Source organism: Alternaria atra (genome assembly GCF_907166805.1).
Source record: "Alternaria atra isolate CS162 genome assembly, contig: 26, whole genome shotgun sequence".
Taxonomy (NCBI): Eukaryota; Fungi; Ascomycota; class Dothideomycetes; order Pleosporales; family Pleosporaceae; genus Alternaria; species Alternaria atra.
This window is the reverse complement of record NW_025091324.1, coordinates 6,057-24,943: the sequence shown is the minus strand read 5'-3', so window position 1 is coordinate 24,943 and position 18,887 is coordinate 6,057. Positions and strand designations below refer to the sequence as shown.

General features: G+C 49.6%; 2 protein-coding genes across 2 annotated transcripts; both read left to right on the top strand.

Annotated features, from left to right (window-relative positions):
• Nucleotides 1–3,636: 3,636 nt before the first annotated feature.
• ALTATR162_LOCUS6993 (uncharacterized protein) lies at nt 3,637–4,221 on the top strand (the record flags this gene model as incomplete). The annotated part of the gene is made up of 1 exon (XM_043314619.1): nt 3,637–4,221. The coding sequence occupies one exon, from the start codon at nt 3,637–3,639 to the stop codon at nt 4,219–4,221; it is 585 nt and encodes a 194-aa protein (XP_043170554.1).
• An 11,540-nt stretch (nt 4,222–15,761) lies between these two features.
• ALTATR162_LOCUS6992 (uncharacterized protein) lies at nt 15,762–16,400 on the top strand (the record flags this gene model as incomplete). The annotated part of the gene is made up of 1 exon (XM_043314618.1): nt 15,762–16,400. One exon carries the CDS (start codon nt 15,762–15,764, stop codon nt 16,398–16,400), a length of 639 nt encoding a protein of 212 aa, XP_043170553.1.
• Nucleotides 16,401–18,887: the final 2,487 nt, after the last annotated feature.

Sequence of the window (18,887 nt, the reverse complement as noted above, 5' to 3'; positions counted from 1 at the left end):
CATTCACATGCGGCAGTTCCGCTATGTCATTCACAGGGTTATAATCAGCACGCAGCACCTATTACAGGACCTGTTGTTTGGATGGTGGCCGGACATTCGACTAGATCGCATCCAGGACGATCTTACCACTCATCGCCCAGGCTTTTCCTTCCTAGCACAGCCCGTCAATAACCTCCAGAGCCGCTTTCGGGCTGTGAGCATACTTGCTTTCTCGAAAGAGCGCGGGTGTTCATTTAAGAAGAAGGTTGGCAAAGCGAAGCTTCAGCGCTATTTGCGCGACAGCGATTGGTTTGTGCGGTTGCTCTACGCTGCCATACATATGACAAGTGGTATGCCAGCACGCGGGGAAGAGCTCCGGACGATACGCTGGGCTGACGCAGTCACCGCACAACGCAACATTTTTGTTTACAAAGGACAAATTATCCTGATCTTTGCGTACAACAAAGCGAACACCAACACCAACAACTCGTTCTTCATTGTACGATCACCCTCCATCTTATGCTGCGGTCAACTTCGGTGGATTCTTTTGACTAGCCAATCATCATGCATTGCGTCTTCCATTTCGCCGGCGGACTGTGCGAGATTAGGATTCACAAAAATCGCTGCACAATTTGGGCGTCGGAGAAAACTGAGAGCCCCTGCAACGCGCATCCTGAGATTGCGTCGTAATGCAGCGAAAAGGCCGCGTTGCAAGGATAGACACCATCACTCAGTCAACATCTATGACCATGGATCTCTTTGAAGTTCTGCAGCCCTATAACCTCCTGCTGTGTCGAGAATACGGATATTGTATCAATCCAGCAGCGCTGGCTACTCATCTCCGCAGTAAGCACGCATCCCACGCCGACGTTCGAACACGCGATAGAACAGGCGGAGCTGCAAGCATCGCGAGAAGGTTACAGGCAGAATTCCCGGACATCGTCGATCCAGCGAGGCATTAGATCCCCCGACCGAAACCTGGCTCGCCTCCTATCCCGGGACTCACCTTACATTGTGGGGAGAAATGCTCTCGATGCATCCACATTATCCGATCAACTCCCAGTGCGCAATCGAGGATGTCAGCGTATTTTCAAGAGCACCAAGCCGTGCGGAAGAAACGCGGAGGTCGGCACGACGCTACACAAGACTTCATGGAAGACGGAATCCCAATATCCACGGCTGCTTACTGCCAACAATTTTTCTCAAGGGGCCTTCAATGCTGATTTCTCCAGGTCACTCCGCAGCAAGACGCAGAACCAATAGCTGGCCTTCTTGCAAAGCGAGAGTAAGCAAGAAGACTGGCGCTTTCTAGAGAGGCTCTGCTTCATGAGCTGGTGAGCACGGAGCTAGATGACAACCGAAAGATGTTGGATGCTAGTGCAGACGTCTGTAAGCCCATAGCAACAGATATCGAAGTGAATCCATGGATGGAACATACAGGGTGGCGACAGATTTTCAGCGGAATCCCGCTCCTCAAAGCCGCCCGTCTAGCGCATTTGCCCAACCGATCTACGGAACCGCACCTGCAAGTACTTACCGAAAGCTTGGACCGGCTGGTTGAGGCAGCTTTTGCTGCTGTCTGCGATGACAGGATCGGTCGGTGTCTTTGACCGCTTTCGGATCAACAGCTTTGTCAACGACGACTCGAGGCGAGCTAGCGAGAGAGAACTCGTGGTGAAATTAAGAAAGGAGACCTACAGAGCGTACAAGTATACCTGGAAATGTCTTCTTTGCTTTGTATGTCGTACGAGTCGAGGCCAGCGAGGACATGAAGCGATCCAGCTCCCCCATCAATATACAGCACTGCAGCTGGCAAGCATTCATGACGTACTAAACCTGGCAGAGAGCGTCAGCCAAGGGGGAAGTACAGACACAAGAGCCTTGGATAGAGCAGGCTTATCTTTGTGCATATCCCTGCTGGATCACCGTCTCCGCGGTAGCATCTACGAAAGCGCTGTTGTGGTTTTCCTTGCTGTGCTCGGCATAAAAGAGAGGGACGCAGGGACTTTCCACGACGCTGCCGGCTATTCGCTAGTGCTCTTAAAATTTATCGAGATAGCGCAGATGCTCGTGATCCAACGGGCGGTCGTAGCAGTTGAAGATGGGCACGTAGAATATCCGGCAGACATGCTCGACGATCTGCGACAGCGATTTCTTGTCCAAGGCCTGCGCTCCCCTTTGATTGGGCTTATAAACTGCGTCAGTTCGCCAGGCGAGTCGCGAGCAATGCGACAGGAATGGGCTTTATGATCTGGTGTGAAGATTTCCAAAAGGTTACGTACTATGATGCCAGCCTGACCATGGGCGATTTGCGAGACTTTGTCGCGGTCCAAATTCGACTCGCACAGAGAGAACTTAGTGAGCTTATGTTGCTGCATCCAGAAGAAAGCAGAGGCAACGTCGTACCTCCATTGAAGCTCTACAAGCTAGAAGATAACCACGCAAACAACCAAACTGGATGGTCGTTTCTGAAAGATCCACGCAACATCGAGACACTAAGCTGCGGGAAAACCGGGAGCGAACGGTGGCTCCTAGATCGCGTAATCGAGAACGAATGGATAGGCGATGAGTTCATCAAGTCAATCAAACATGGTCGCATACAATGGCGAAACAAAAGGGTGGAGCAATATATTAAAGATATTGACTTGTTTCTAGAGAGGCTGCTTATCTTAATTCATATAACCTCTGGACAGCCCGCGCAAGGAACGGAGATCCTTACCTTGGGACATATGAATACATCGCAAGGACACCACCGCAGTATCTTTATGGAGAATGGACTCGTTGGCACAGTAACCAGCTACCATAAAGGATACAATACCACAGGTACGCTCAAGATCATACACCGATACATTCCCAAAGAGGTCAGCGAGTTGCTATTCTATTATCTATGGCTCATCTTGCCGTTCTGGCAGCAGCTGGAGGTCCTCGTCTTCCAGCGAAAAGAGACGCCGTCGGTATATGTGTGGCCGAAAAAAGAGGCAAATTGGGACAGTGACCGTCTGAGCAAGGCCCTTAGACAGCAAGCAGCGTTGCGTCTGAGGATTCCAAATTTGAATATTCGGAAGTATCGCCATATAGCTATTGCTATCTCACGGCAGCACCTGAAATGCGGTGGCTTTAAGCGAGACTACGAGCCTCTAGAGGAAGTTATCGACCAGCAAGCAGCACACGAGTCCCTCTTTGCGGGAGCCGCGTATGCGAGAGGGTATGAGGAAGCGCCCGGTCATATAAGAGAAAAAAGGTTGCAGTTTAGGAAGATCAGCCGTGAATGGCATAGTTTCCTTGGTTTTCAGATTGGGTATGGAGCTCGGAGGCGGGATTTTCAAGATATGCACACAGCAGATCGTTAATTCGTAGACACAATATGCAAGTCATCTAAAACGCGCTTCTGCCCACGCTGCAATCTGTCTTTCTGCAGACCTCAGGGCTTGACCTAAAGACTTTGACCATCTGCCGCGATGAGCGCACTACGCGAACAAACATTGCCTACCAGGTGCTGGACTACGAACGAAGCACGTTGGACGGGTGCTTGCAAAGCTTGTTGCCACAAAGAGGAGGAAATATGGAGCTGAGGCCCAGATTATTGTGTTTGGTACAAGCGTGGAGGAAACCAAGCGGTTAGCAAAGCTCCTTTAGTGCTCAGCGTACTACCGTGAGATGGCCACTGACGACGAGAAGTCACGCATGGTCCGCAACTTCACATCGGGGCTAGAGAAGCTGTGCACAGCCACCAGCATGCTGAGTCTTGGCTTGGACGCTGCAGGCGTTAGGGTTGTGATCCATGTTTCCATGTGTCGCTTGCTGCTCCAGTATGTCCAGGAGAGCGGCGGGGCTGGACGGACGGGCGCAAGTAGCGAGTCCATCGTGTTGAGAGCGTGCTGGCAGACAAAGAGCTGGTGCGTAGAGAAGTCGCTTGGCTACAAGCTGGAGCCACCGGCAAAAGACTTTCTGTCAGCAGGTTCGTGCCGGAGAGCCGCTGTAGACAGGCATATGGACGGAAGGCAAGACAGACGACAGTGTGAGGCAGGGGAGGCAAAGTGTGATTTGTGCGAGCAGCATCCGCGCGGTGTGAAGCGAAAGACCATAGAAGAGGAACAGGACGCTCAAAGGCAGGCATCGACAGCAGCAGAGACGCGGCATGAGGAGCTTGAGAGGATGGCAACAGTCGAGAAGCAGGGGATTGACATTCAACTACGGCGCAAGACAGAGCAGGAAGGCTACAGGCTAGAGCGGCTGCGGTAGCATTTTTGTAGGCGAACAACAGAGATGACGAACTGGGTTGGTTCCTATCTAACATAGTTGCTAACAAGCAAATCAAGCAAATATAAGGCACTCTATTTGCTTGATATGGGTCTCTCCAGGTGTCGTATTTGATTTGCTTGTTTGATAGGCCCATACGAGCGTATTTGATTGATTAATTATTTGGTTATTTGGTTATATAGTTGCCGTTTTAGGAAGGAGCAGCATGTAGTCCCTAGCTGTCGTGATTGCCCGTGTAGTTGCCCGTGTAGTTGCCCGTGTTGCTACTATCGCCGTGTAAAGCTTTTAGCTATATTTCACAAGCTAAGTATACAACAGCTAATGGGATATACTTGCCCGTTAATTACCGTCGTCATCGCTCGAAGCTTGCCACTCGTCGAGGCTATACAGCCTGTCAATGTCGCTGTTGCTAAGTGTATCACAAACCGACTGATTAGGTAAACAGACGCCAGCGTTCATCCAAGCTCGTATACATTGAAGCGCGGCGAGTAGTTGCGACCCAATACGACGGCGTCAAGGTGCGAGGAGATCCCCAAGCTCGCTGAACATGCGCTCACACTCGCAGCTGCTAGCCGGTATACTTAATACATCGAGCGCAAAGCGCGCGAGGATAGGATACTTGGGTTAAAGCGCAACCCAGTATTTAATCGCGCTGCTGTCTGCGCTCTCGTACTGCTGCTTCGCCCATTTTGGCTCGTCTCGGCGCCATTTCTCGTACTCGTTAAGATTGCTGTCGTCGTCTGAGTTGTCATCTATAATAGCGGCGATAGCGTCGTCGATAGCGCTTGAGATAGGCTCTTTCCGGCGAACTGGCGGGCTCCTTCGAGTCTGGTACTCACCCTAGAGTTGCTGGAAACCGTGATGGGCAGCAGTAAGCCACTCAGGCTTCTCACGCTACGCCTTGTCGCAATAGCGCTTGTAATATGGGTGTAGGCAGCACGCGGCGTAGTACACGGGCGACTCGTCGAGCTTCTGGTAGTAGTTGCTAAGCTTTGCCCAGGCAGCCTTCGTATTAATTACGAAGTGATCCTCCAGCGCGTTAGGTTGCTCGAAATCGACGCAATCAAAGCCTCGAATCCGCTCCTTAAGGCTCTCAAGAAGGTATTCAAAGACAGGTATAACCTCATATATTGCCCCAAAGCGACCAGCCTTCCCGCGCCCCTCTAGTCGCTTTGTAGCCATCTTTAGCGGCTGGAGGACCTGAACATAATCAGCGATTACTTGCTAGTCGTAGGCCGACAGCCCGCCCGACCTTATCTATCGCGGCGCGGTAGGCATCTTGTTATTGTGCGCCCTAGCATAATCGTCAAGGCGACGCTAATCAGCAACATAGTAATTAATATACAAGTTAAACGCTCCCTGTAGCTGTACAGCCCGCTTAAAGGCTAAGCAGAAGGAGTTCTAGCGTGTAACGACAGGCTTTACAGGCTCAAGTATTTTGACTTTCTCGCTAGATAGCAGGTCCTAGTTAGCGATTGTTTGAAAGCTAGAGAACGTCTCGTATTGCTGCGGCGTCTTAATGTAATTGATAGCGTCGATAAGCGTACCGAGCGGCCTATCCTTGCGCCAGTCACTTATGAATTGCTCCGCATCCTAAACAGCGAAGTTAGTATTACTTGCGGTGTTAAGCTGCCTAGCGAGACCTACTGGTATATTAGAGTCGTCGTTGTTAAATGCGTCTTTGTTTACGCCAAAAATTACAGCCTAGCCGACGAGATTAATCGTGTGAGCGCTACAACGCAGCCGTCGGTGGCTTGGCAAAAACCCGTACTTGCTACCAAGCCTAGCGATAGCTGCGTCATTGTTGTACGCGTTGTCGAGCATAAAGTAGCCCAGCTTCGGCGCTGTTATCCCAAACTCTAACAGCGTCTTTTCAACGCAATCAGCTATCCTATCGCCTGTGTAAGCACCTGCGAGCTGCAGTAGGTCGATAGCAACGTCCTCGAGGATGCCGCTGGCTGATACAAAGTGAGCGACTATACTAAAGAAGCCACGCTTGCCGCCTCTAGTCGTCCAGCCGTCAAAGCTTATATAGATCTTGCTCACTACAGTGCGCAGCCTCGCGACAACCTAAGGTTGCATAAACGTATACAGCTTCATTACATAGCGCGACACGCTCTCATGGTTTGCCTACAAGGCTTTCTCGGCTTCGGGGTTTGAGAATCGTATTATTGATCGAAACGCGGGGCTCTCAAACTGAAACAGCGCGATATTGTTGTCAATAATCTAGCTTACAGCAGCTATTCGAAACGCCTGTATATTAAAACTACCAAGCTCGTTCGCTACGCTTTGGCTAACTCTTACACCAGAGTTAGCTATTATAGTAATCGTCTTCTGCCCACGGCTAGCTAGCTGTACTGGCGCGCCAGGTCTCGATATACGGTGGCGAGAAAGCAGATGAGCTGCTGCTGAGCTTGTCGCGAACGTTGTCTCTACACCAATCTTACCGGCAACGTCGTGCGCTTTGCGAGTATGGCAGAGCCTACAGATCCAGAAGATTCGGCTTGGGCTACTTCTCAAAGCGACGCGATAGCCGTGACTATATACCCAGCTTTTCTTGCGCTTCGATGTACACGGCGGCCGCATGTACTTCGGCAGGCGCTCCCACTCTATCCCCCCAAAATCATCCGCGTATCCCTTATCGAGACCAGTATCCTCGTCGTCGCTAGATGCTGCTGTTGTTGTTAGGGCCACTGTGGCGGCTTCAGAAGACTCGACGGGCACGGTAATCGCGTTTTGTAGTACCGAATTACGCAGTTGTGTCTCGAAATTGGTGGCCTAGCTAGCAGCATCTAGGGCTTAACGCGTTGATGATGGCTGTGTCGCGTCGACAACTACGGGCTGGCTCTCTGTGCCCCTCTCAGTGTGCCTGCGACGTTTTAACAGACCAGCGTCGCTATTACTAGACGCGGCCGCGCGTTTAGTACCTTTCGGCTGTCTCCTCATAGTAATAAGCGCGTAAAAAGATACTGTAGGTAGCTGTGAATGGGCGTTGTGATTAAGAAATACGCGTAGGTATTCTAGACAATAGGCCTAACATGTATGGCAAGTGAGTGGGCCAGGCAAGCGAGTGGGCCAGGCAAGCGAGTGGGCCAGGCAAGCGAGTGGGCCAGGCAAGCGAGTGGGCCACCCCACCAACTTTAATGAACCATCTAAACTCTTTGTACAATGCCTCTACCAAAACAAGCCCAAAAAGCTTCTCGTGAAGCTGATATACATATCGCAATTCTAGCTCTTAACCAAACCCAAATTCGATCGTATAGAGATGCTGCGCGGACGTTCGAAGTCCCTCGAACGACGCGATTGCCAACCCAACTCAAAGAAGCTTACCCAGAGAGAAGAGGAGGTGATAGTCCAGTATATACTCGACCTAGACCAACGTGGATTTGCGCCTACGTACGCAGCTATACGCGATATGGCTGATAAGCTGCTGGCTGCGCGCGGCGCAGGCCAGGTAAGGCAAAAGTGGCCAGCCAACTTCGTTAGGCGTACAGACTCTCTTAAGACGTGTTTCAATCGAGCGTACGATAGGCAGAGAGCTCTCTGCGAGGATACTGTGTTGATTAGAAGCTGGTTTGAGCTGGTGGAGCAGACAAAGGCCAAGTACGGCATCTGCGATGAGGACGTCTATAACTTCGACGAGGCTGGCTTTATGATGGGCAAGATCACGACTCAGCTTGTCGTGACAGGTTCAGAGAGAAGAGGCAGGCCAAAGGCTATCCAGCCAGGCAATCGTGAGTGGGTGACGTTGATCGCTGCGATCAACGCGGCTGGCTGGTCAGTCCCACCGTTCCTCATCTTTGCTGGCCAGTATCATCTCTCTGCCTGGTACGAGGAGGAAGAGATCCCGCGCAACTAGGCAATCGCACTTAGTGACAAGGGCTGGACAAACAACGAGCTTGGAGTTGAGTGGCTAAAGCACTTTAACGCTCACACGAAGGCTCGTGTTGTAGGTGCACGTCGCCTGCTTATCCTTGACGGCCATAAGAGCCACCACTCTCTTGAGTTTCAAGAGCTCTGCAAGGAGTACAACATCTACACGCTCTGTATGCCACCTCACTCATCTCACCTACTGCAGCCGCTTGATGTTAGCTGCTTCTCGCCATTAAAGCGCGTACAGTCGTGAGGTGGAGAGCCTGATCCGCCACCACATCAACCACATCACCAAGCTCGAGTTTCTGCCAGCGTTCAAGGCAGCGTTTGATCGATCATTCACCTCAGCCAATATCTGCTCAGCTTTTCGAGGCGCAGGCCTTGTTCCACTTCAACCAGACGTTGTTCTGTTAAGGCTTGACGTGCAGTTGCGTACGCCTACTCCAGCCGCTCTGCCAGAGGCTCCTTAGGAGGCTCGTACGCCGAGCAACGTACGTAAGCTTGAGGCGCAATCAACGTTGATACGTGAGCGCGTTCGAAGGCATAAGAGCTCATCACCAGCTTCAATTATTGAGGCGATTGACCAGCTCAAGAAGGGGGCTGAGGTGATGATGCTCTCAGCTGAGCTGATGCGCGATCGGATCACCAGCCTTGAGAAAGCAAACGAGGCAGCAACAAAGCGTAGGCAGCGTAAAAAGAAGCGGATACAGAGGAAGGGGATCTTAACAAAGGGAGAAGGAGAGGATATAATAGCTCAAAAGGAGGCTGACCAGCAGATAGAGCATGAACAGCGTCAAGGTGGAGAGCGATCAGGCCTCAGCCGCCAGGCTCTGGCGCGCTGCAAGAGGTGCAGGGAGACTGGGCACAACTCACGTACGTGCAAAAAAGATACTTAAGATACTGCTTAATTAACTATATTAATATCTCTATAATATCTCTTAACGTGGTTGAGGTGTACGCTTAAACAGGTGCGCAAAGTTGGTGGGGTGGCCCACTCGCTTGCCTGGCCCACTCGCTTGCCATACATGTTAATAGATTAAAACAAACGCTTATTTTGCTTACTAACCTAAATCTTGGCTTTAAGAAACCATCACGAGATTACCATTACAATATCCTCACCTTTGAGGTCACATATGATATGGCCAGAGAGATGCCCAGACCAAATATATACAATCAATCAAGCAAGTATAACACTGCGTATTTGATTTGTTTGGTTATTTTACAGCTTCATATTTGATTTGATTGATTTGCTTATTTGCAAATAAGCTAACGTGAGCGGCAAGCGAGCTGCGCAGGCAAGCGAGCTGCGCACCCCCAAATTCACCAAAAATGACAAGAATCGCACCTTCATATCTCAACAACAATAAGGCGGAAATCTTTAGTGTTATGATATAGGCTTTAAATACTTTTTCTTAGATATATGTTAGAGTCTTCAGGTTTATAACCAAGCTATTGTTAAGATATTCAAATTTGGGGGGCTAAAGTATGGCCATGATCTCATATCTAAAGAATTGCTAGATCTAATCGTTCCATATATACAAAGTGTACTCTAGGAGCGCAAAAACGTCTATGCTAAATATCTTAGACTGTTCTGCGTAGTGGCTTTTAAGATATAAAGGTGCAATTCTTGTCATTTTTGGTGGGTTTGGGGGTGCGCAGCTCGCTTGCCGCTCACGTTATCAAATACTTGCAAGTATACTTGCTTGTTAGCAACTATGCATATGGACCTCATTGACATGGAAGAAGCATTTAATGCCGACTCATGGGTCGTTCACTTCTATTGCGACTACTCAGCGTATCACATATCATTCAACGTTACAAACAAAACCCAAGATGAACTTGTTTCAGTAACTAAAGAATTCCTAGCAATCACAAACAGCAACTGGGGATTCACAACACGATACATTCGATCAGATGGGGAGAAAGGCCTAGGAAATGAGTGGAAAGAGCTGATCGCCGCGAAAGGCATCACTTTTACGCCCTCTCCACCTGATACTCCAGATCAGAACGGTCTCGCCGAACGTTCTAGGGGGGTGATTATGGCTACGGCGCGAAAACTCCGCACACAGAGCAGATTACCTCACAAACTCTGGCCACACATAGTTGCACATGCTACACGTCTTCTTAATCAGATTCCAGTACAGCGCAAGGACTGGAAGACACCGTTCGAAATGGTGCACGCACGACAGCCTGATCTCTCACATATCAAAATTATCGGATTACGAGCTTACGTCCTTATCAAAAACCGAAGAGACCGCCCAGTCAGAGCAAAGCTCCAAGAAAGAGCACTCATGGGATGGCTTGTCGGAATGGAAGCAACGAACATCTACAAGGTCTGGATACCACAATCTAACCGCGTCATCACATCACGAGACGTAAGGATAGATGAGAAAGTCCTATACGACCCGCGACAATCCATAGCTTCTCTTGAACGTGATCAGTCACTATCTACTGTACTCAATGACATCGACATGAACGAGTCAGATGAGGACGCGCTTCTTAATGGAAGTGATGCTGTTGAGCTAGTAGAAGCGTCAGCTGAATCGCAAAATCAAGAGATATTGCCTACAGGATCAAGAGAAGTAGCATTTCTAAGGGAGACTTCCACACAAGATATATCTAGAGGCGCATCTGTACGATGGCCCTACCCCACTCCAGTATCTTTCGCATCAGCTCTACGCCAAACAAGCACTACACAAGAATTACCTAGAACAGGGAGAGACACTAATACCGACGCAACTGCTCTCCAAAACTTGCGCACTAGTATTAGAAGAAATATCCGACTGTCGCAAAGAGGGCAAGACGCCGTTGATTCTTCCCACACACATGCTACGCAACGATATACAGAAAAGAGAGCAAGACGCGAAGCTCATGCTCTTCGACTAGAGCGTGCTAGACTCGGTCAGCAAGTGGCTCACGCTTTCGCGGCAGCACAGTCTATTCGCACACACCAGAAAGACCTATTGCCGCCACTAGACTTCTGGCATCAGCTAAAGCGACATCCTGAAGGCAAAGGGTTTCGGCATGCTACAGACGCTGAACTTGCATCGCTCGAAGAGAAGAAAACATTTGAACTAGTGGACCACCTAGACGGCAAGCAAGTACTTCCACTCAAATGGGTGTTTACATACAAGTTTGACGACGCTGGCTACCTCGTTCGTCACAAAGCGCGGATCTGCGTTAGAGGCGATCTACAACATCAGGTCACCGATGACATATATGCAGCAACTGGCGCATATCGCAGCTTTCGTATCCTAATGGCTCTTGTTTGCGCATTTGGGCTTCTTTGTCATCAAATCGACTTCAAAAATGCCTTCATCAATGCAGACATAGACGAGGAGATATACACCACCTGTCCACCTGGGTACCGACAGTCAGGGAAAGTCTGGAAGCTGCAAAAGGCGCTGTATGGCCTGCGTAAATCACCAAAACTCTGGTTCAACGAACTCGTTTCGTTCCTCAAAGATCTAGGATTCAATCATTGCCCAGATGAACCATGTATCCTCATAAACAACCAAACAGGGCTTATCCTGTTTCTCTATGTAGATGATATGCTTGTCATTGCACAACTAGAAAGTATTCACTCTATCAAAGACTTCAAGCTAAAACTGAACAGCAGGTACGGGATCAAGGATTTGAGCGAAGCAATCTCCTTCCTCAACATCAGCATCCTTAGAAACACTAGAGACAAGAAGCTCTGGATCAGCCAACACGGGTACATTGAGAAGATTTGTACCAAGTTCGGCATAGACGACTCTGGAAGAACGGCTACAACGCCTCTCCTCTCGTCATATCGTCCTCAGCAATACGAAGGGCAAGCAACACTTCATCAGATCACAGAGATGCAAGAAAAGGTAGGCTCGATCCTGTACGCAGCAGTAGTATCACGACCCGATGTGTCTTTTGCAGCCAGCTAGTTAAGTCAGTTCACTATGAACCCTTCACCGGAGCACCTGCGTTACGCGAACCGAGTTCTCGCATATCTCCAGGCCACGAAGTACTATGCCATCGAGTTCTTGGGCTCAGTGGTATTTTCCACTGAAGTAGAGACACGCGATGAAGAGGTACTTCAGCTGTCAAGCGACGCATCGTTTGCGGATGATCTAGAGACTCGAAGATCCACGCAGGGCTACCTCATGAAGCTGTTCAAGGGACCGATTATGTGGCAGTCGTCTAAACAGAAGACTGTAACCACGTCAACAACTGAAGCTGAGCTACTCTCGCTGTCACACACAGCGAAGGAGACAATAGGTCTATACCGGTTGTTCAAGCAGATACAGTTCGATCCCGAGCATCAACCTCGCATACTCTGTGATAACCAGCAGACCACAGGGCTGATCTAGAAGGACAGACCTCAGACGTCATCAAAGCTAAAACACGTTGACATCCATAGCCTATGGCTGAGGCAGGTGTACAGAGACGGCAAAGTCACAGTTCAATGGGTTCCAACGACCGAAATGCCTTCGGATGGCTTCACCAAACCACTCTCAGCAGAAAAGCACTCTCAATTTGTACGTCATTTAGGCCTGATTGATATCTCATCGCGGATTGATCCAGCGCATCGACACGAAGAGGCAAACTCTAATAACAATCAGACCTCATCTGAGACTGAATGAGCTCTGAGGGGGTGTGTCGCATGCCAAGCGCTTTCGTGAACCTAAACTCTGTTACTAAGCATGCCGTGCGAGGGCCTGAATATAAGCTGAGCTAGGATGCTAAAAACAATACAACTTACACACACTTCATAATTTCTCGTACTTGCAACACCGCACCCAACCGTCCGACAGATAGTTATCACATTACCATTCGGAAATAAAGTTCATATGGCTTGCTCCTGCGAGGAACACGCATCAAGCCACACGTGGCCGGTTAAATTGATATTGCAGGTTCTTGCCATAGTACTCCTTGGTTTTGGTCTCAAGATGACACAGCCAGGATCGATTTTGTTTTACACTCTACGGTGTCAGCCATGAACAGCAATTTTAGACGTGACTTGGCTGCGTGAACCTAGAGTTGATCTTGAGAGAGACAATTGTATTGGCCCGGGTAAAAGAGTCCACTACGGATATAACTGACTCGCTGATGGCTAGCAGTTCGGTAAGGTGGGGGTCTGCCTGCCCGGAGCCTGCCCGGAGCCTGCCACTGCCTTTGAGGCGTTGTATTTGTGAAGATGGCAATTCCCGTTCATGCGTTGCGCACAGATTCATTTACATAGATATCACCTGTTCAGGTTGTTGGTCGTGGATGATGGCCGCATCCAATGGTGCGATGGCCCGGGCTTGTGGATCGATACCGGTACCCCGAATGCGAATCCGGGCCTCCACATCCCGCGATTGATCGCGCGACCATGCGGAAGCCCTTGATGATCAGCGACGCATAATCCGCTACTGCGCGCTCCTCGTCAGCTCCTCTAACCGTCGTCAGGATCAATCCCTTCCGTCTGCGCAACGCCAACGTCACCTTTGTAGCCTTTCTTGCTTTATCGGCGAGGTGCGTCTAAGACGGCAGCTCTAGTCCGACACCGCCCCAAGAACCCTAACCTTGTCTGTCAGCAGGATCTCTTTCCCTTTTGACTTAGAGTAGCACGGTGCTGTCTTTCCTTGCGTCCCTGTGTCGAGTGAGGCGGATATACGACTTCACCGCCTCGATCCCCGCCTACTAAGTCCGTTCCTCCGTCCTCAGCATCAGCATCACCTCGTTTTGGATTCTCCTTCAACGTCACTTGGCCGATATACCGCTAAGAATACGGAAGGCCTCAGCCTGCCCGACAGCAACCGACAAGGCTCCGCTATTACACCTAGCATGGAAAATAACTACCATATGGTCAAGCAGCATTCCAGCACAGTGTGGTCAATAAACCGACCGACTCAAACCAGAGGCTTTGGTCGGTCGGTTTAATTGAATAGGTAGGCTTCGTCGGTCGGTTTGAGTCGGTTTGTGTCACGGGGTCGGCAGGCAGGGAAGATAGGTGCACGTGATCAGTATATTCACTACGATATCGCTGACAGTACGGGGTCAGGCTAAGACAAGGACGTAGCTCAAGGAGCGTACGACAGGGCGCGTTCGCGCAGGAATTTCAGCGATCGCGCAGCTGCTCGCTTAGCAGCTTGGCGCGCTCTAATAGGCTATCTAGGTCAGCGCCGTGACACGCGTACGCTCTGCCTCTTCTAGGGTCTGCGTCTGCTATTTTCTCTACTCCGAATACAAGCTTCTACTCAACCAGTTCGCTCTTCTGCGCGTGAAGTCTGCCTTACATTTTCGTAGTAGAAATGATCTACGCATTGTTAAAGCATAGTGTCGCAGGCCAAGCGCTGTCGGGAACATGAACCTTATTACTAATAACGCCGTGCGATGACCTCCATATAAGCTGAGCTATGATGCTAGAACAATACAAGACATACACACTTCATAATTTCTCGTATTTGCAACACCGCACCTATCCGTGCGGCACATAGTCTTTCTATCTGTGATGGGCTGGAGCCCAGTTGGTGAGTCCTCGATGATATCTCGGTCACGTGCGCGAGGCGCACTGTCCACAGATTCCGGGTGCCCCCCCTGAGCACCCGGATTCTGTGCAAGCGAGCCCGGCAGAAGGTTATCCCGAGCCGCCGCCCCCTGAACGACCTTCAGAACCCTAGCTACCTGTAGTTCTCTTCTCTATCGAATACAACTCTAGTATACCTGTGCGATAGCTCCCTGAGCGTAGCCCCTTACACTATCTACTTATACTTGCGAGATCATTTTCAGCTTATTCTAAGTAAGATCATATGTATACATAGATGATGCACAGGTTCCGAGTAGATCTAGGAAACATTGCGAACAAAGGGAAGTTATGTGAGTACGTTGATTGTCACGAACGACGGTTGATGGGGCGAGTTCAGCAAGGGTGGCACGGATCACTAATATGTATGCCAGCCAATTAGAACGTCACAAACTAGATGCAGGGTTGAGTCCGGTTAGGCATGTATCTCTAGGGGCACTGCGGCCGTTGCGGTAAGGTTGGGCACAACTCCCGCACCCGTAAGGTAGAAACAGAGGATATAGAAGATAGCGAAGCTTCTGAACAATACTATTATATTGCCTACAGTATAATAGTTCGTTGTGATGTTGCGCCGCGTTGCTGCGCAGGCGATTTGGTGGGGAAACTGCGGCGCTCGCTGGTGGACCACGTTACCGGTACACAGCCTTCATGTATCTTGAGTTCCTTTAAACAAGATAAGTGGCACATGAGGCAACCAATTCAGCTTATTTGCGCGTTGTAAGCTTGTGTTTACGACTCTGTGCATCATGACGTGTCTATTTTTTATTTTGGGTCCATCTGCAAGCCTTAACGAGCCTGGCAGGTCTCGTATTTACTGTGAGGACTTAGCTAGACCTAAACAGGTATATGATAATGTATTGGAGGTATGGTCATCACACTGTGGACTACAATGGCCTGAGGCTGTTTTCTATAGACCGTGCGCTAAGTTTCATCACCTCGAGGAAACCGCATCAGACGCTTGAATAGTCCGTATATATTCTCTGCAAAGTCTCCTCTTCGCTTGGTTTTCTAAACTCCACCCTGTCACTTCTTATCTTAATTTACTTCGGATCTAAGGAAGTTTCCCAAGGAGATCAACAACGAGGGTAGAGCCGAGAATTTAGCAAAAATGAGCGAAGCTAAGGGGTTCAATAACGTGGATGAAGAAAGCATGGCCGGATTCTATCACGACGGTGCTGATTCCGCTTCATCTTTTTCAAAATCTTCGATACCACCTCAATCTTATCTCCAAACACGCTTCATCAACCTAAAGTCGTTCAAAGCCGCCATCAACGCTAGGCTTGACGAGCCCGTTCTCTCGCTCTTCCGACCAGCTGTCAGGCTCCTACAATTTGCTTTCGCCCTTGCTTCGGGTATCTCTTACACCATAGAACTCGACCACCGATACTCTGCCTCAATCACAAATTTCGTCTATGCAGAAGTCGTCTTCAGTCTCACCCTTTTGACTCTGATCATTGACAGCGTAACAATACGATCTTACCGGTTCATCTGCGCTATCGAGTGGTCATTAGCTATATTGTGGATCGCCTGCTTTAGCGTCTTTTATGGCGTGTATCTAAATGGCGAACTTCCGGCAGACTATTCAGTCGTAGACTCTAGCAGGATGAGAGTCGCTGGCTGGTGCAACCTCGTCAACGCATCATTGTGGTTGGGTAGTGCGTTGTTCTCGTCGATGTTGTGTTGCTCCGGTATCAAAGCCGCTATGGAGGGGAAAGCCGGAGAAAAGATGGAAGTGGAAGGAAGATAAGAACAGTGGTCAACAAGGTTGAGGAGTCGTAAATCTGCACTTTTACCGCGAAGCAGGAATATATGCTATCAATGCTATTACGATGAGGTGCGGAAAGAGTCAATCCATGGGCGAAACTAGCACTTCAGTTATAGTCTAACTCGAGTCAAGTCCTCCTAAAGGTAGCTTACGTCCTTTGCTCCTAGGGGCAGCCTTCTTAGTCCTTTTGCCCCTAGGGGCAACCTAACTCTACCCTATTAGTACATTTTAGGTATATAATATTCTCTTAGATCTAGACAGAGGGTACTTTTACCGACTTTCTGTGTGCGGAACTGTAAGCCTAGGACTACATCACATGACTGCTCTGCAGTCATGACTAATACGTCCGACTATTTCAGAGTTTAGACACACACTTGTACATACACACAACAATACACTCATACATGAGATCATATACTACTATCACCCCTTGCTTACACTGACTCTGCCCGACAACAGTAGTATCGAATCCGCAGTCTGCGCAAAATCTTTTATCCCGGGCTTTGCCATTAACGCCTGTTTTGCCTTTGAGCATAGCTGAAGCCAACTTTGTCATTGGCTGGAGACAAAGACAGAATTTACAGGCGTATACATGGTCTTTGAACAAAGCTAATTCGAGAGAGAGAAGATCGCTGTGGGTCGGAGGAGGTACAAGGTTGCGAAAGTAATGATTTGTTCGGCGAAGTTGGAGAAGTGCTAGATCATCTCCGTCTTTGGCGTCCTTGAGATCTGGGAGAAACGAGATGATCGTTAAATGCAACTTGGATGCAAGTCGCAGAAGGGCTGGTAAAGCATTGGGTGGCGTTGTGAGCAACAGCGAACTCATAGTTGCAATTATTGTCAGGCACCAGGTTACTCCGGGCCCGTTCGGGCCGGTATGCCAAGCAATCGCAGTATATTAGCCTACCTTACCGCTGTTGTGGCTCGACAGCGGTTCGTCTCTAGTCTTACAAGGCAATATACCTCTACTTCCACTATCGCGGTGCATCTCGTATCTATAAAGACTCTATTGCTTGACAATTATCGACTACTATAGTGATTAGGAAGGTTGAGGTTGAGGTAGAGAGAGACAAAGTAACAGCAAATATTTGAACTTCTCGACCCAGACGCTGCAGCCTGCTTGGCTGTGCGACGGATTGCTAGTTGAGTGAGTGACTAGAGCCGAGGTGCCAAGTCAGAGCGAGAGCGAGAGCCCGCGCAGGGCTAGTGCGCGTAGGCAAGCGCGGAAGGGCACGTGTCGTAGGGAGCAAAAGCGTACAGTGACACTACCCCCCTCCCAAAAGTAGCCGCGGTCAGTGATTATGGTTGCGACAAGGGGACCCAGGGCGACGGGTAGTCAAATTTGTGTGCGGGGCAGGGCACGGCGGGCTATCGGGCAGGCGTTGATCCAGTGATCATCTGCGCCATAGCAGAGAGTCACTTGACTCCTCAAGGGACCGGCGGGAGGCCACAGTGGGGCACGGGATTTCCGAGAGGTGTCCGGCCAGTAGGAGGCCTTAGCCTCGTACGTAAGGCGCTCAAAGCGCGCAAGGTACGCTATCAACGACTCATCGACGTACGCCTTTAGGCACACCTTTCGCTAATGCCTGGCAGGCTCTGTCTATGTTAGCTGACGATGAGTATGGGTTTCTACAAGATCTCAGAATTGAGAGGCAGGACTGCCTGAGCGACCGTCTTGTTGCTGCGCCAAGTTGGCCAACAAAGGGTATTCACTAAAAATAGAAGTGGACATGTTGATAGAACCTTCCAGAAACCCGTGACCAGCACCAGCACCGGCTCGCATGTATGATCAGATCGCGACAGCAGTGCCTCTATCTAGTCATGAAAATGGCACTCTTGCTTCCGAAAAAGTATTCCGATTAATTAGTGTTGTAAAAGCGGCGCCCGACGTGCAGTTTGCCTTTGTACGACGAACCACGTAGCGCCATGCACGTCCGGGGTTCTATTTGCAGTGTGGTTAATAAACCGACCGACTCAAACCGTGGCTGGTGAAAAACCCCTGTTTTGGGTCTGACGTAAGCAGAACATTAAAACCTTTGTAGCTACGCATTAAAGCGAGCTCTTGATTAAATACTTTAAAAATTTAATATACTATACCTATAGCTAACATCTATCCCTAGAAAGATTTCTAGCTAGTTATCTTAACTACTTGCTTTCATGCGCGGCTGTACAGGTTTTGGTGTTCTGCTTACGTCAGATCCAAAACAGGGGTTTTTCACCAGCCACGGTTTGAGTCGGTCGGTTTATTGACCACACTGTCCATTTGCAGCCTTCCACGTGCGTCCGACAAGTACCCCGCACTCGCCAGAAACACTGGCTTCTTCGTATTCTACCAAACACCAGGAAATTCACACCCATGGCTATCGTTCTGGATCTCAGGTCCTGAAACAATCGCTCTGCAGATCTCGGTACATTGATCAATCTTCCTGGCATCTGGAATGTGTCTACCTGAGTAACGACGTATCGCGA